A 17144-nucleotide genomic window follows, 5' to 3' on the forward strand; every position below is an offset into this window, starting at 1 on the left:
CTAAGGATGCCAGCCATGAACCCTGGCATTCAACCCCCCTTAGGCAACACCACATGAACAGGACAGTCTCATCGTGTCGTGTCTCATCACAAGATGTCACCACCGAGCCCCTAGAGTTCGCACCTCCATCCCTGGCTCCCCTTCCCCAGCCTTTAGTAACCACTGTTCTGCATATCTCGGCATCTGTGAGGGTCCATGTGAGAGCAAGGTCTTGTGGTTTTGTCTTTCAGTGCTGCTCTAACTCTGTGTGAGGCTTCCCAGGTCAGTCCACGTAGTCAAATGGGATAGGATGGCCTGTTTTACATCTTCCTTACATTGCAATGCACTGTCCCCCGTGCAGCCAAACACATTAGAAATGAGATGACTGGGTATATCTGTGATTTCAGGAGGCTCTGTTGAAAGTGTGAGAGCTCTGTTAGGTGGGTAGACGAATTCCCTCTTTGCCTTAAAGGCTCGGGGTTCAGAGTGCCTGCAGGGGCATGGTCCATCAGTTCTAATCCCTGTGCTAAACCACCTCACCTTCCTTTTGCTGCCTGTGACACAGCAATATGCTAGTGGAGGCTGGAAATAGAAACCAGACTCTACCGGCCAGGGTGCCTGCTGGGGCTGCCACCTGTCCTGACATGCACCCGGCACTTCCGCCCCGGGGAAAATTGATCTCTCGGTTTTTGAACGCCAAAGTCAAGGTAGGGGTCTGACACATGTGCCTCAGTGCTGTGGTTTATCCCCCACCTAATGCAGGATCTAAACCCCGTTCTGCGTTTTGCCAGAGAGACGGGGTAATCATCTGCCGCTGCTGATGCTTGGAAGAGTGACGTCCGCATCTGTGTTGCTAGGTAACAAGATGCTCCCCCTTCCTGTGCATCACTGGGTGGCTCAGAGCATCCCTGACTTCCCTGCCAGCAGCATCCCACATGCTGTGCCCAGGAGCCTCCAGCTAGCTGCCTTGCCTTGACCAACAGGATGCACTTGGCTGACTGTCTGATCTCACGGGCAAGAGTTAACCTGGTCCTTGTATACTTTATGGGACACTGGTGTCCTTGTTATAGGGAACTGAGTTTCAGTTCTAAAAGGATCTGCTTGATTCTGACTCCTCCCCTAAGTGGGTCAGGGTAATTTTAGACAAGATCTTTAGAGGCTCTAAGAATTCAATTCAGTTTGGAATTGACTTTTAAGGATGTAATGTTCTCATGGGAAGATGCTCCCACCGTGTTATTTTGAGCTCCTGTGTTAACTAGCTGTGCTCTGGGAATGACCTCCTTCAGGTTCTCAGCGGTGCCAGTAAGTGGAAGCAGCCCCCTTCCATGGCCTGTAGATTGGAACCATTTCCTGGACAGAAATCCAATTGCTCTGTGTCCTCTGAGAACTCAGAATTGCCAGTGCTGGCGGTGGGCGCGCATCCACTACCCCTGCAGGAGAGACTGCAGGAGGCCCCAGAATTCCTATATGGAATCTGGGGATTCGTTCTAATTGAAGAGGGATTAGGAAAGTTCTGGAGGTGGATGTCTCAGTTTACATAGTGGCCAAAAGCCAATGTTCAGATCCAAATGGAGGAGAGATGGGATGACAGCCAATGGGCTTGACACTTGGCTTCCTACACCTAGACCGCCTACCAAACCCAGTGATTTTTTCCCTTGCCCAAAGTCCTGGGTGGCAGGCTGATGGCCCACTGCTAGTGGTGAACACATGTTTTAAGTAAACAACGGAAAGTTTCGGTTCCGCTGAAGGTGAGGGCGCCCTTGTCCTAAGGTTACACATCCCGTTTTATGCTGAGTCAGCCTCTAAGGCATACACTGCAGTTGGGCCCCTCCAGAGCCCTGTGGTGGAGACTTCCACACCAGCAGGTGGCACTAGTGAGAGATGGTGGGCGCTTGGGCAGGAGATACCCAGTGGGAGGAAGTTAGGTCACTGGGGCTGAACTCTGGAGTGAGTCACAGGACTCCGGTTCCTTCCTATCAGACATTAGGCAAAGCTCTACTGTGCACTCATGCCATGGAGTACAGTGTCAGGACCAACGCTAAGCGATGGACAAACGTGGACTAGACTCTCTGCAGTCAGGAGTCAAATAAACGTTTCCACGCTGTCACTGACTGCCTTGGGTGTTTTCATCTGGGACTGAAAGCTAGCAGAGTGGAAGTGCCTAGGGCAGTTCCCTCTCCTTAACTGCTCAGCAGGTGTATACACTGAGTGTGTGTAACTTTCTCCACCAAGAGTGCTCTAAGGGGGCTATGGTCCCTTGGGAAATGGCTCCCACAGCAATTAAAGAAACAAGCATCAGTAGCTATTGCTTTTCTGGGATATCGAGAAGGGGGATTTTGGTCAAATCGGTCATTTATGGCTCTTTTGCAACCCTGACAAAAGATACAGTGAAGTAATGAAATTCAAGGCAGAACTTAGTCTATGCAGCTGCAGGGGTTGGGGGCAGAGGAGAGTGCAGAAAGTTCTCAGATCCACATGGCAGCTTAAACGTGTCCCTTACTGGGGCCAGTTCAGCTATTAGGGACATGTGTGCACTGGTCGTCCATTCTTGGAAGAGGGAGGGTTGGTTTGCTAGAGTCAGAAACATCTCAGTGGTTAGCATGAACTCAGTGTGACTCCTGGCTCTGACAATTATAACTGAGTGTGGTGACTGGTTTTATGTCAACTTGACAAAAGTTAGTTACTAGAGAGGAGAGATGGCTCAGTGGTTAAGAGCACTGACTGTTCTTCCAGAGGTCCTGAGTTCAAATCCCAGCAACCACATGGTGGCTCACAACCATCTGTAATGAGATCTGATGCCCTCTTCTGGTGTGTCTGAAGACAGCTACACTGTACTTATATATAACAAATAAATAAATCTTCAAAAAAAATTTTTTTAATGTGGGAGGGCCCAGCTCACTGTTGGTGGGGCCATCCCTGGCCAGGTCCTGGGTTCTATAAGAAAGCAGGCTGAGCAAGCCATGAGGAGCAAACCAGTAAGCAGCATCCCTCCATGGCCCCTGCATCAGCTCCTGCCTCCAGGTTCCTGTCCTGTTTGAGTTTCTGTCTTGACTTCCTTCAATAATGGAGTACGATGTGGAAGTGAAAGCCAAATAACCCCCCCCCAAGGTTGTCTTGGTCCACAAGGTGATTGAGGGCTGGAGAGGTGGCTCAGAAGTTAAGAGCACTTTCTGCTCTTACTGATAACCCAGGTTCATTTCCTAATACCTACACAGTGGCTCATAACCATCTACAAGCCCAGGTCCAGAGGATCTGATGCTCTTTTCTGACTTCCTCAGGCACTAGGCACAAACAATGCACACAGACACTGATGTCCACACACATACACATGAAATAAAACAACAGCAAGCAATTGAGAGCATTAAATGAACGATGTCAATAGTTTGAGAAATTATCACACCATGGGATTTATGCTATGTCCCTGAATGCTCTCCCCCATCCTTGTGAGAGGCCATTTCCCCACTCTGCAGAATGAGAAGAGGGGACTCTGGAGATTGTAGAATACCTTTATAGGATGCAAGATTTGCACCCATGTCTGCCCGGCTATATCTGCTTAAGAATGTGGTCCCCAAACATTGCTGAAAATAAAAGTTCATGGAAGTTTAAAAAAACAACTGGGGGTCAACAATCAGTTATGCCTGAAGGGCTGGAGACAGACAGTTGGGGAAACACAAGATTAAGAGACTCTGCCTTCACTGTTGTCTCTCAACAGGGCTACTGATTAGAATCATCGAGGCAATCATTTCCAAGATGCCAGTGGCCACCCTCAGGAGCTTCTGAGTTATATGGCATGTGGTCCTGAAGTCCAGCGGAGCCAGGGTTGTGCTGTGATAGTGAGTGGAATCCCAGAGAACAGAAGCTAGTCGTCACCATTGAGTCCATGTATCAAACAAAGAGTCTTGGTTAGGGTTTTACTGCTGTGAAGAGACACTATGACCAAGACATGACCATGATACCATGACCTCTTATAAGGAACAACGTGTAATTTGGGCTGCCTTATAGGTTTACAGGTTCAGTCCATCATCATCAAGGCGGGAAGCATGACAGCATCCAGGCAGACATGGTGCTGGAGAAGCTGAGAGTTCTACATCTTGTTCCAAAGGCAGCCAGGAGAAGACTGACCTCCACAGGCAGATAGGAGGAGGTTCTCAAAGCCCACAGTGACAGTGACACACTTCCTGCAACAAGGCCACACCCACTCCAACAAGGCCACACCCACTCCAACAAGGCCACACCTCCAAATAGTGCCACTCCCTGGGCCAAACAGATCCAAAGCACCATGCAAAGACTTTGCTCCTGTGGCATTGATGGTGTGCATGCCTTTAATCCCAGCACTGGAGAGGCAGAGGTAGGGCAATCTCTGAGTTTGAGGCCAGCCTGGTCCAGGAAGGGCAGGGTTACACAGAGAAACCCTGTCTTGAAAAACAAAAAACAAACCAAAAAAGGCTTTGTTGACGGTGGTCTCCATCATGACTAGTGTTTGTGCTGCCTTAGGAGTAGCACTGTTCTTTGTCTCCATTTGCTAGCTGGAAAGAGAGATTCTCCCTGACTGGCAAGTGGGTAGAGGAGGGAAGACAGGCCAGGGACAGTCCCCAAGAGGGTTACTGCAACCCTCCTGTGGCACATCCATAGTTGGTGAGCTCAATAATGAGGTCAGTACTCACCAAAAGGATCTGAAAATTCCTTATTACAAAGTCAGACAAGTCAATTAAAAAACCAACTCTTTTCATTGTTTTTAATTCTCTGAACTTTTTAAAAAAGATTTTATTTTATGTCTGTATGAGTACACTGTAGCTGTCTTCAGACACACCTGATGAGGGCATCAGATCCCATTACAGATGATTGTGAGCCACCATGTGGTTGCTGGGAATTGAACTCAAGACCTCCGGAAGAGCAGTCAGTGCTCTTAACCACTGAGCCGTCTCTGCAGACCTCTCTCAACTCTTTGATTTGTGGCATTTGTATATATGCTGTGACAACTCTACCTTCCATTTTTCTTTCATGAGGGGATGGATACTGTGGTCAGCTATACTACACTGTTGGATAATCCCCAAATCTCAGTGGCTTCTTGAGAACTTACACTCCACTTTTATAGTAGGTCTGCATAAGTGTTCTGGCAGAATAAAGAACCTAGTCAGTGCTGGCTCTGACATTTTCCAGCACTGGGGAAATCCTGTGAAACAATGTCTACTGGATAGTACGTGGCTGATGTAACATAGCGGCTATGGCTTCCCTCACAAAACCTTCACATTCATGAAATAAGGCACGAAAGTAAGAGGAAACTAGCTGAGGAGGAAAGGGGCAGTAGGAGGGGGAGAGGTAAGAAAGAGAGGGTAACAGGGAAACAGGTTCACAATACAGCCCCCACATGTATGAAATTGTCAAAAACCACAACAATCTAAAGATAACCAGCACAACAAACGGACACATTCAGCATTGCTTGCATCCCATTGTCCAAAGAGTTGTACCTATCTATCTTAAGGGAAGGAGGACATAAGTATGGCTCAGAGGGAGTGAGGAGAATCATTATGAACAGCTGCAATGACGAACACAAGATTAATATGTAGATATGATTGTTACTGGCACTTTTCTGAGAGCCTTGGCAGCTGTCCACAGAGTGAGGCTCACATGCACCTAGCAGCAGACCATGGGTGTGGCTGCCTGGTCTCTAGCTTACTCTGGCAGTGAAGTGAAAGTAAGCACAAGCTGATGGAGACAAGACTGATCTCATGGGCATCATGAAAAGGATCTCTTTCTCCCATAAGAAGAACAGTATCAACTAACTGGACCACCCGGAGCTCCCAGGGACTAAACCACCAACGAAAGAGTATACAGAGGGAGCCAGGACTCCCTACACATATGTAGCAGAGGATGGCCTTATCTGACATCAATGGGAGAGGAGGGAGGCTTGATGCCCTAGTGCAGGGGAATGCTAGAGGGGTGAGGCAGAAGTGGGTGAATGGGTGGAGGAGCACTGTTATAGAGCCAAAGGGGGTAGGGAGGGGGAATTGGATGAGGGGTTGGTAGAAGGGTAACTGGGAAGAGGGATATCATTTGAAATGTAAATGAATAAAATGATTGATTTTAAAAAAGAAAGAAATTAAAGTGCTTCCTTCCACACAAAGCCAGACCAAGCTTGTGCCTAGGAGGTAGTTAAGGAACGGGAAGTGGTCTGCCCGTAGACTACTGCATATTGCCAGCCACCTTAACATATGGCAGGGCAAGGTCCCAGTGTCACCACAATGGCAGGGTCCCTGGTGTTACCATGATGGCAGGGTCTCCAGTGTCACCATGATGACCATCATTTCCTGAGTTCAGTTCTCTTTGCAGTAAAACTTACACATGGTCATATTTGATTAAAACAACCAATCAAACAACAACGAAACCCAAACAGCTGTCCAACAATCAAAAATAATTGATAACAACTTGTTGTGGTAAAAATAAAGATGAGGCAGAAGGGTTCCCACACGTATCCTGGTGGTCTCACTCCCTTGCTAATTCTGGCTCCAGAGGGCCATTGGAACTATGGCTAATTCATCTCAGATTAGTATCTCTCCCAGCAGCTCTCTGCTAGCCTCAAACTCTCTGGTTCTAGCCACTCGGTAAAATCAAGACTCAACAAACTGTAACCCAACAATCAGATTTACATGTTAAATTCTCAATCCACAATACATCCACACAATAAACTTACAATCTGTTGACAAGGATATAAACCGCCCACCTAGATAAGATATAATTTGCCCGTCTAGACAACACAAAATCCTGTACACATCCATCCCTGAAGAATTGTCGTAACAACCTGAAGATGTGCAGAGAGGAATCTTAACATCTGGTTCCATGTTCTCTTGGCTGCCTCCCTCCTCCTCACTCCAGGCTCCTCTGCCTCTCTAGAACTTTTCTCCCACCCATCCTTCCTTCTCGTCCGATGACAGGCCTTGTTCTATCCTATACCTGCCTTCACCTGCATAATGACATCAACCTAAAATAACTTTGAACCTATCTTGGGAAAATCCCAGAGAAACATGTGAATCTCTTTCCTTTCTTCTTCCCTGGAGATACCTTCTGTAGTCTCCAAGACTCTTGACAAGCATCGTGAGGTCTTCCCACATCGCCTCCTAGACAGAGAGGGTCCCTGGCCTGCACTCTGACAGCAGGCATCACAGAGCTACGGCCTGCTTTTATCTAATGGTTTATTCAACCAGGGTATGTGGTTCTCTATCCAGATGTTCACTGTTTAATCACTTTATCCAATCCTTGTGACCTGCCTACGAAGCGACCCCTGCTATTTCTACTTGGAACAGGAGAAGCCCAGCCCCAGAGGAGCAGGTCCTTGCCCCCAAGATGGTTCAGGAGAAAACACAGAGACTTGAGCGGAATGATAGTTGGATTCTCTTGATTAGGTTGGGAGCCTTGGGGAAAGAGGGAAGTCGCCATGAGCTTAGTATTCCCAGGGGCCTAGGTCAGAGCTTGAAATCAGGAATGGCTGTTAAGGGAGTGACCCTGCTGATGTGCTATGGTGACTCATCTCAGCTGTCAAGTTGATTGCATCTGAAATTAAAACCCAAGCAAAGGACTATGCAAGTAAGAAATTTTCTTGATTTATTTGAGCAAGGGAGACCTGTCCTAGATCTGCCCTGTACCTTGTGGTGCAGCCCACATAAAAGACATGGAGGAAGGAAGCTTTGGCTCTTTGCCTGCTTGCCTTCACTCTTGCTGGTAAGCTCATCTATCCTGTTGCTGGGGCAATCCTTTGCTTCCCTACTTCTTTAGAACCCAATTCTTTGGAATTCCAGTGTAGACTGAAGACTAACAATCTCTAGGAATCCTCCAGGACCGCAGTGTCAGATTGGGACTGCTGAGACATGCCGTCTCATGGACTAAATAGCTACTGCATTCTTATCCTTTCTATCGGGTGCCAGCCTTATTGAGTTACCTGACTGCAGCCTGTGAATCACTCAAATAGGCCACATATGAGTGTATGCATATATACATGTATGTATATATAAGAAAATATATGAATATTTATATTCATTCTTCCATTCTGTTCCTTTAGATACACTGATCCATGGACATTTGGTCAGCCTGCCCCACATTTCACTGTGACTTTGAGTCCATATAGACCCATTTTACAGATTATTTTGATCTCACTGGAGCTCCTTGGGAACATACTCACTAAGTGAAATGACTCAAGACATAAAAATAGTGTTTTAGGTGAGATAAATTTCTTTCTCTTCCCAGAAATATTGAACTCAAACTTACTATTAGGCCCATTTATTTTATTCATTGCTTTCATTTTATTCAATCTGAAATGGTATTTGTAAGGGACAGAGGTACCACGGGTTGATGTAAATTCATTCCACGGTCACTGTGGGGTCTCTGGGATCTGTGTGCCTTCTCGGGGGTCCTTGCTGATGGTTAGTAGTTTGCTATAAAATCACGGAGCAAACCTTTACGGTAAGATAGGTTGTCCCAATCCCATGAGAACTAGGCTAGGGAAATAGGTCAAGATTTCTTCCCATCCATCCCATTCAGATTGTATCCTGCGGCACTGACAAACCGGCCCCTGCAGCTCTCTCTAACCAGGTCTACATCCAGGGACCTCCGCTATCCCCTCACAGAATGGTTAAGACAGACAAACACTTACTTTGCTAAATTACCAATCTCCAATGATTGCTTACAAGTGTCTAACCTTAGAGAAGCACAGCACAAAGCCCTGAGGACCTCGCTGTGAACGGGAGGGACTTTGAGAGGAAACAGGCTTCTTAGCTGCCGGGCCTAGGAAGCTACAGAATAAATAAGGGCTTTTAACTGAACAACTAGGGTTAGCTCTGGGCTCCTGGTCAGTGTGTAGGTTCTCGGCAGCAGACCCCACCGCCCTGTTCTTTTGTGAGCTCCCCCTGCCTCAGCACTGGAGCCTTGGGCCTGGGAGCCTCCTTCTCCGCCTCTTCCTCTTCCGGTGCTTTCTGGAGCTCCTCCTCCGCTCATTATCGCCAACGCCTTTGTTTTCCCATCTAGAAAACCCAAACCGTCATTCACGGGCCCCCAGGTCTCCCCACGGCCCCTTGATTTCTCCTCTGTTTTTCTCCAGAGCCCCTATCCCACCCTCTAGCCACACGGATCTCCACTTTCAGGAACACGTGGTGCTTACCCTACCTTCCCTCAAGGATGTTTGCATAGTGACAGCATTTCGTTTAGATTCCCACCCCACCCCTACCCCAACGGTACACGAATGGCACCTGGGGAACCCTCTTAGTCATGAAACCAGCTCCCAGCAACAAAATTAATTAATACCTTTTTTCCCCCTTGTAAGAGACCGGAGCCATTCTCCTTTCCTTTGAAACTCAGAGAAGACCCGGATGAAGCTTAGTGTACCTGCTGTCACTGGCCTTGGATGTCATTTAAGGCATTGATAAGGTGGCAGAGACCTGCTGGTTTGACAAACAACTGTTCTTTGTTTTGTTCTAAGGATTTGTCTGGCTCAAAATTGTTGGAGCCACTGACTCCGTCCTATGACAGTGTCTGATGGTCAGTCTTGTGACATCAGTGAACTGAAAGCTCCTACTGTAGGTGGCCTTTGCTGTTTGGTGGGTTCTTTTTCCTACCCTTTATTCCTCTGATTTCACCCTTTAGCATTAAATAGGAAGTACACAAAGATACAGGGAAGAGAGGAACTAGAAAAACCCTGAATCTAATTATTTTTTTTCCTTTTGTTTCTTTTATGACTGTGGCTACTAACAAACTTCAACCAACCTCCCTAAATGACCAACAACCATCGGCCACCTCTTGGGGCTCTTGCGTTTACGCACCCTATGAAAAGCTCCCAGATTTCCAAACATCACACAACTGGAGAAACTATCTGCTACAGCATGAGGGCAAATCGTGGTCAGCTGCTGCAGGCAGTCCAAAGCAGCCTCACATCCCCACACCTGGGACTAAAGTGGAAGCATGTTGTTACAATGTTCCTGTGTTTTTCAAAGAGACCGAAATCCCAGGGTTCTCACAAAGTCGCTACACTCCACCCTTTGGGTCACGTTAATGTGCCATTTCCTGAACGGCCACACTTGCCCTAAGAAGTGTCATTCAGCCTATGCACGCTGACTTTTTCATGTCCCTTACCTCCAGCCTGCACCCTTCCCGCCCCAGACCACCTGTTTCTGCACTGCAACCCTGGGAAGGCAGACTTAAGCCCAAGAACTCTGAGGATTGGTATAGTTGGTGGCAGACAAAATGGGCCCCCTTTGGCAACAGCTGCTCTCTATACCAAACTTTCCTTTTTGCTGTGTGTCGTTCTGTCTGTCTCTGCTGCTTGCAAATTTGCACATGGTATCTTGCATACGGTAGATGCAATTGCAGCCTTAATCCTTACACTGTTCTAGCGACCTGGGCATTATTGCTGTGTTTTTCCCCCTGAGTCTCGGAGAAGTGCCTGATGCTACATGTGTTTGAACCAGGATTTGGCCCAGATCTCTGGCTCTCAGTGCCATATGGATTCTGGGTCCAAGTGCTTTAAATATGTAGTGTCTTCAAATGCACTAAAATAGCTTGTCTGTGACTCAGCCTGAGTTCTTGCTGTATAATACTCTGATGTGCTCTGTGCTCAGAGAGAGATGCCAAAAGGCCAGTATGCAATCAAAGAAAATCAAGACAAACCTAAGTACAGTGAACCTCTTGTAACGAGGAAGTCTAAAGACTCCACGGTGCCTGGCCCCGCTCCTCACTGTGAATCGTCTCCTTTGGAGGGAATGCTCCAAGTGGTTTAAAGGTAATCAAAGGTTTTCTTTTGTTTTAAAAATAGACATACACTACTAGCTACTAAATAGATACAAACAACCCACAGCGGATTATTATACACCCATAAACATGAATGAAGTCAACCTGGTGGTGGCAGCCCATGCTTCAATTCCAGCACCTTAGAGGCAGAGGCCAGCCTGGTCTACAAAGCAAGTTCCAGGACAGCCAGGGCTACACAGAGAAACTCTGCCTTGAAAAACCAAAAATCAGCCAACCAAACAAACAGGCAGCATGAAGTGTTGCTACCGTTACAACATAAGCGACCCCTAAAACCTCTGTGCTAAGAGAGAAAAGCGAGACACATGAGGCTGCAGTCTACAAATGACTTGCAGGAGATTCCCTAGGTAAGCAAGACCCTGGAGAATAAAACTAGATCCATGCATGCGGGGTGTGGGGCATGGTTAATGCATCTGGGTGTCCTGGAGTGTCTGCAAAATAGTGGTAGTGGCTGGGAAAGCGTTGTGAATTAATTACCACTGAAATGCACCTTTTTAAATGGTTTAAATGCCAAGTGGGATGGTGCACACCTTTAATCCCAACACCCAGGAGGCAGAGGCAGGAGGATCGCTGTGAGTTTGAGGCTAGCCTGGTCTGTAGATTTGAGTTCCAGGACAGCCAGGGGATACATAATGACACTGTCTGACAAAAACAAATAAACAAAAAAAAAAAAAAAAAAAGCAAATAAGAAAGGGTTTAAATGGCAAAATTTATACTACATATATTTTAGCACAACTTTTAGAAAAACCAACGACATATTAGGAAATAAAACGAAACAGGCAGTCCCGCTTTTCAGGTGACATGAATATGCAAAATAGCTGAAATTGAAAACTCCACAGCTCCAGTGTTTGGTGCAAAGGCTGAAGTGGCACTGTGCTGTGTTTGGGACTTTTGACAGGGATGCCACGACGGAGGACTGAGTTCAAGGCCAGCTGGGAGTACATGAAGAGATGTTCAGGGGCTCTTGATGAAAAGAGGGAGAAGGAGGCGTTCCTGTATGAGCTGGGAATGGTGACCCACTTGACCCAGTGACACTCATTACGCATAGCAAACCATTAGGTGCATTTAATAAAAACTTAAGAGGTTAAGTATTCTCAGGCCTCTGGGCCCTCTTATAGACAAGGGTAAAGAAAAAATTAGAATTATGTGCACCCATATGAAACTAGATGCATGACATTGGAAACCTCGACGTAGCACGTTACCTCCTGGAGCCAGTACACAGCCGTCCACTGTAGCTTGCGGAGGTCTCCGGGGGGCTGGAGCTGCCAACCACCATTGGGCAGGGCGTGCTGGTGAGTGAGTCTTGTTTCCTGGAATCTGCCACGTCTTTCTTTAGGATGGGAGAGCAGGTGGTGCGTGAGTAGCGGCTGGCTGAGATGCTTCCCTTGAACCCTTCCCTGCAGACGGCGGTTCTGCCTTCAGAACAGACCCCCAAACCCACAGAGCTGCCTTGTTAGCGTTCGGACCGACCAGCGGAACATGATTTCACCCTACAGTCTTGAATGGCTCCACCATAGACCTAACTATTTGGAGACTCCAGGTGGCTTTGTTCATGGAGGTCTGCGGCTAGCCAGATGCCTGATGGGACGGCTCTTATTAGGGCTTTCTATACCTCTCTGCCATTCACCCTGGAATGATGCTTACTTACACTGTCTGACCTACTGGGAAGTTTACCTGGTCCAACCGAGATCCTGGTGACCAGACTTCGTTCCTGTAATTTGGGGTGTCCTGTAGCAATACAAAGCCCACGCTGCCCCCCAGGCATCCTCTTTTCCTATTCTAACAGCTCCCAACTCCAATACTGGGCCAGCCTGTTACCAAGATGTGATTTATTCCAAAGAGATAAGGAATATCAAGTTTCAGGAAACCTTGGTGAGAATGCCTTTCTCTGGGACTCCCACACTAACAGGAGGGATGGGCACCATCAGATACCTTGGATGCTGCTCTCAGAGTAAGGATGCAGGGGACTTAGAGTCAGCAGCCCCAGCTCCTGCTGGGAGCCTCTCAGCTCCCCCTGTGCTGGTCTGCAGCTGTCAGCATTGCTTTCTGTCTCTAAGACTAGGGACTGAGCCAAGGCTTCAAACATGCTAGGAACTCCCACGGAGCCATAGCTCAGCTACCGCAAACACCGACCTGCTGAGAAGCTGTTTGTGGCTCTATCTACTGTGGCTGTGTGAAAATTTTTATTTTCTGCATTAAAAAGTTCTGATTGTGGTAAAACGTGTGATAGCTTTCTTGTGCTAGTCCCGCTAAGGTAATTCGGTAGCACCAAGTGTATCTTGCTGTTGGACAGTCATTACTATTACCTTCGTCATCTTTTCTTTATGCTATACTGAAGCTCTACCACCATCTTATGCCAGCTCCCTTCTCGCCTGCCTTCAACTCGCAGTAACCACTATTTCAGTTTGTCTCTACCATTGACTGGGTTAGTAAATATCACACGGGTGGAAATCACAGTTATTCGTGACTGACGTATCTCAAGGTTCACCCACAATGAGAGTACCACAACATCCTTGTTTCTTGCTGCCAGCTAATATTCCACTGAGTGCACACATTTTGTTTCTCCACTGGTTTGTGGGTGGACATGTATGCTGTGTCTGTTTTTGGCTGTTATGCATAAAACTGCTGTGAAAAGTATCTATATATGAGTCTTATTAGTTCAGCCCAGAAGCTACTTGTATCCACATGGAGAAAGCTGGCTACACAGTAACTGTTACATGGATAAAGGAATGTTAGGCGACTCCGCTTAACTTCTCCACCAATGTGACATCAGGGCTGCAACTGCTCCTCTCCCCACTAACACTTGTCTTGAAGCTATTTAAGGAAGAACTACATGACCCTGGGAAGAGGCCTTATTACCTCATCTGTATAAAAAGAGGACCATTGGGTTAATGAAACATCAAAGCCAGAAGCTCTGGCCTTTCTAAACAGTTCTGTGCTGCTCAGCACTCCTTCATAACTCCACCCCCAACACCAACATGCCGGCTTGCGAATCCACATGGAGATGGAGTGATACCTAGCGCTGTGTCCCTGTTTCCTGGTGTGTACAGCCCCTCCCTTTCATCCCCATGCCCTCTGCCAGCTACGGAAAACCCAGAGATCCATTTAGAACTGAGGAAGACGGGGATGAACGGTGACACCAAGACCTTGTTGCTTCCTTGTAAGGACTTTATTACCGTGTCACTGAGGTCTCAGGCAGACCCTGAGGCACCTTCGTCTGTCTCAGTTTGGCCTCCTCGTGATTTTTGTAGTGCTTTTCCTTAAACAAGGAAATGTCGAGTGAGCTTTGTACAACATCAGTTAAATGTTTTGACAATAATTTAAAAAAAAATGGTGCTGTCGTCTCACTGGTACAAGGGACCGACAGCAACAGTACATACAGTACAAGGAACAAGTTACAGTGGACTGGACCGACGCACACGCAGGCAAGGGCAGGGACAGAGCAATGTATGTATGTACAAGTGCCCGAGGACGTGCGGTCAGGCCGAGCGGATGGGTCACGAGGTGTCTTAAGTCCATCTGAAGGGTCCGTACCTTTTCCCAAACGTTAACCTGCATCTTTCCAGATTACAGACACTCTTGTCTTCTGGCCTCTTGGCCTTTTCACGACAAAAAGTTCGCTGAGTTAGACAGTCTGAAGCATGAAATAAAACACTCCTAAAAAAAAAATTAAGACTGGACAAAATAAAATTTAACTTAGAACACTCTGAACAACAGAGAACCCACCGGAGCGGAACAGTGCAGATTTATCAACAAGCAGGCAGGACCGAGGACAAGGGCGCTCGAGAGCTCTTAAAATGTACATTGTTTTTAAAACTCTTAAATCTGTTTATACCTTATTTACCTCTTTTTGTTTAATATACCGTGTGTAAAAAAGATGGAGACAAAAATAGTTTTCTGAGCTATGAAAAAATTATTACAGGCACGTTTACTGCTTCATTCCCGAAACAACTCAGTTTACCGGGTTGAACATTCAGTAGTAGCCGTGTGTTTTTGAAAAACATCCTTTGACCTTGAGAAAGCTACGTCTTTCTTTTGGGGGCGAAGGTTGGTTGAGGGTGATAGTCTGGTTATGCAAATTACAGTGAATTATTCCGGTGAACATCCATGCAAGCTTGCTTCCTGTCATGGGTGTGGCTTCTCCTCAGGTGGGTCCTCCTCACCGCGTTCCTCCAAGGACACTGGGTCTCCGGGTGACTGAGACTGAGAGGCAGTAGGGGAAGGTGGGGCCCAACGGGATGGAAGGCGGCGGTTTGCTGGTCTCTCTGGCCTGGAGAAGCAGGGCTCTAGGGATGGCGCGAGCGCAGAACAAGGCAGTTCCTTCAGAGCCGAGAGAGGGAGATAGCGTTACTCAGACCTGGGGTGTTACTCATGTGGGCAACACCCCAACATACTCCAAACACATTGAAGTCAAATGGACAGAGACCAGGCAGGTTCAGCGTCTGAATGATTACTGCATGCATGGAGTAACTTAAAATGACCGGTAAGACATTCCACATGAATGATTAGTGACGTGACCTAGTGCACTGTGACAGAACATAGCAACTCGATGACTTGTAGGGCATCTCCAGAACTGGGCTGGAACACAGAGAAGATGAAGTAACAACTGGGTCCACCTTGTCCCAGGTTCACCCTTGAGCCTTTGAAGGATCCTTTCAGCTACTGAGCTGGTCTCGAGGGATCTCAGTCTACTGAGGTCCAGGGACCTAGGGTTACATCCAGTTGTATTAGCAACGGGGTTCAAACGGAACTCTGCTTATTCCAAGGTGACTGGCAGCAGGCTAAACAAACTCCCACAAGTTGTGTGTTGGGGGGGAACCCGGTGCATTCAGACATTTTAATCATGTTCCTACAACTAGGGCTTCACCACACTTGTGTTTCAGCCACTGTAACAATCTAAGGGCTGACCATGTGACACACAACCTTCGGCCATGATGCAAGTCATCTGTGGCCTCTTGCTTGTTTAAAAGGAATGTAAGGTTCCGTGTCCTTCACCTGCGTGTCGGGGACCGGGGATGAGGAAAGCTGCGTCACACGATGTGTGAATCATGGACGGTGTCGTGGAATAAGGCCCCGTGAGAAGTCAGGAGGTGAAACACAAGAGTTAGACGTGACTAACAGTGAAAGACCCCTGGATGAAGAGACAGTGAGGGGTGGAGGAGCAGAGGCTGTGTCCAGTGGACGGGCGATGATGGCTCTTGGGGGGGGAGATGAAATATGGCAGCCGATGCCTGGAGATGGCCAGTGAGGATGGCATGACCCAAGAGCAGCCCCAAGAGCAGCAAGGCACCCAGCAAGAGCAATGGAGTAATAGGGCAGTCTTTCCCTTATTCCTGAGGGGCCAGCAAAAAAGGAAATAACACTGAGAGTATTCCATCAGATGTTTGGCAGGCATCTTACCTGACCTAGGAGGGGCCTCCCTGGGCCCTTATGCAGATGGTACCCTGACAGACAGAATGTACTTATAGCTACCGCATTCAAATCAGCGTGCTGCCTGAAACTGTCTCACTACGTCATCTCATAGTTCGGGGAGAAGGGTAGGGATGGTCTGAGAAATCTGTGTCCTCGCACCCACTACTGTCAGAGTGAACACGTGCATCTATAATAAATGTTGGAGTGGCTTCAGGGTTATCTAGCCGATCTTCCTTCTGAGGGTGAATGGGAGCAAGCTTTTCTCAGAGGTCACCCCACCCTCCTCACTAGCATCGAAGGTTTGCGCAGGAAAAACCATGCAGCCTTGCTATGCAGAAAATGAACATTTTCCTTATAAGAGCACCAGCACACAGACAAGCAACGTTGTCCGGAATCCAGAAGCCAGTGAGGTGGCTGTGTGGAAATGGCTTTCCCTGACACTTTCTTGGCTGTTTCCCCCACCCTGCTATGGGGACACACCTTGTATGTGATGGTCGCTGTGTCTCCCCCAAGACATTGTTATGTACACCAGGCTGGCCTCAAACCCAGATATCCTCTGCTTCCGCCTCTGTAACGCTGGGATAAAGGCGTGCGCCACGCCGATTAATAAGTGTGGCTCTATTTTTATTATTAACTTCGGGTAGATCAGGAGGCTGACTGCATCCTTAACTCGACCCAAAATGCATCCTTTCTTACGGTCTCACTCCATCCAGGCTCTAATGGCTGTGCACAGAGGTCTCAAAAACACCCGGAGCAGGAATGTCTGTTACGATTCATTCAGTTCCTTCTTATCAAGAAACTAACTTCTTCACGGTTGGACTCACTTGGAAGGACAAGAGACTTTTGGGTCTGCCCTTGATTCATATTTGTTTGAAAAACAAGAGAGAGAAGGCTCAGCACATGATGCACGCCATGCCCCAGCACACGGCAACACCGAAACGCCAGTGAGCAGTGGTGGGTAAGTC

The 17144-nt window shown here is 47.5% G+C and overlaps 1 protein-coding gene across 12 annotated transcripts in view; it reads right to left on the reverse strand.

Annotated features, from left to right (window-relative positions):
* Positions 1-17144, reverse strand: part of Mtcl1 (microtubule crosslinking factor 1) — a 166276-nt gene that overhangs the window by 31873 nt on the left and 117259 nt on the right. For 7 of the 12 annotated variants that reach the window (XM_039084800.2, XM_039084801.2, XM_039084803.2 and 4 more), the window contains one exon: positions 13915-15087. The exons of 2 other annotated variants lie outside the window; for them this stretch is intronic. In XM_039084800.2, coding sequence (XP_038940728.1) covers positions 14927-15087 — 161 coding nt within the window. In that variant the 3' untranslated portion in view covers positions 13915-14926. Of the gene's footprint in view, positions 1-13914; positions 15088-17144 lie in introns of those variants that run through there. 3 more of the 12 variants (XM_039084805.2, XM_006245631.5, XM_039084807.2) reach the window with 1 other exon arrangement.

The sequence above is a fragment of the Rattus norvegicus genome, chromosome 9 (genome assembly GCF_036323735.1).
Source record: "Rattus norvegicus strain BN/NHsdMcwi chromosome 9, GRCr8, whole genome shotgun sequence".
Taxonomy (NCBI): domain Eukaryota; kingdom Metazoa; phylum Chordata; class Mammalia; order Rodentia; family Muridae; genus Rattus; species Rattus norvegicus.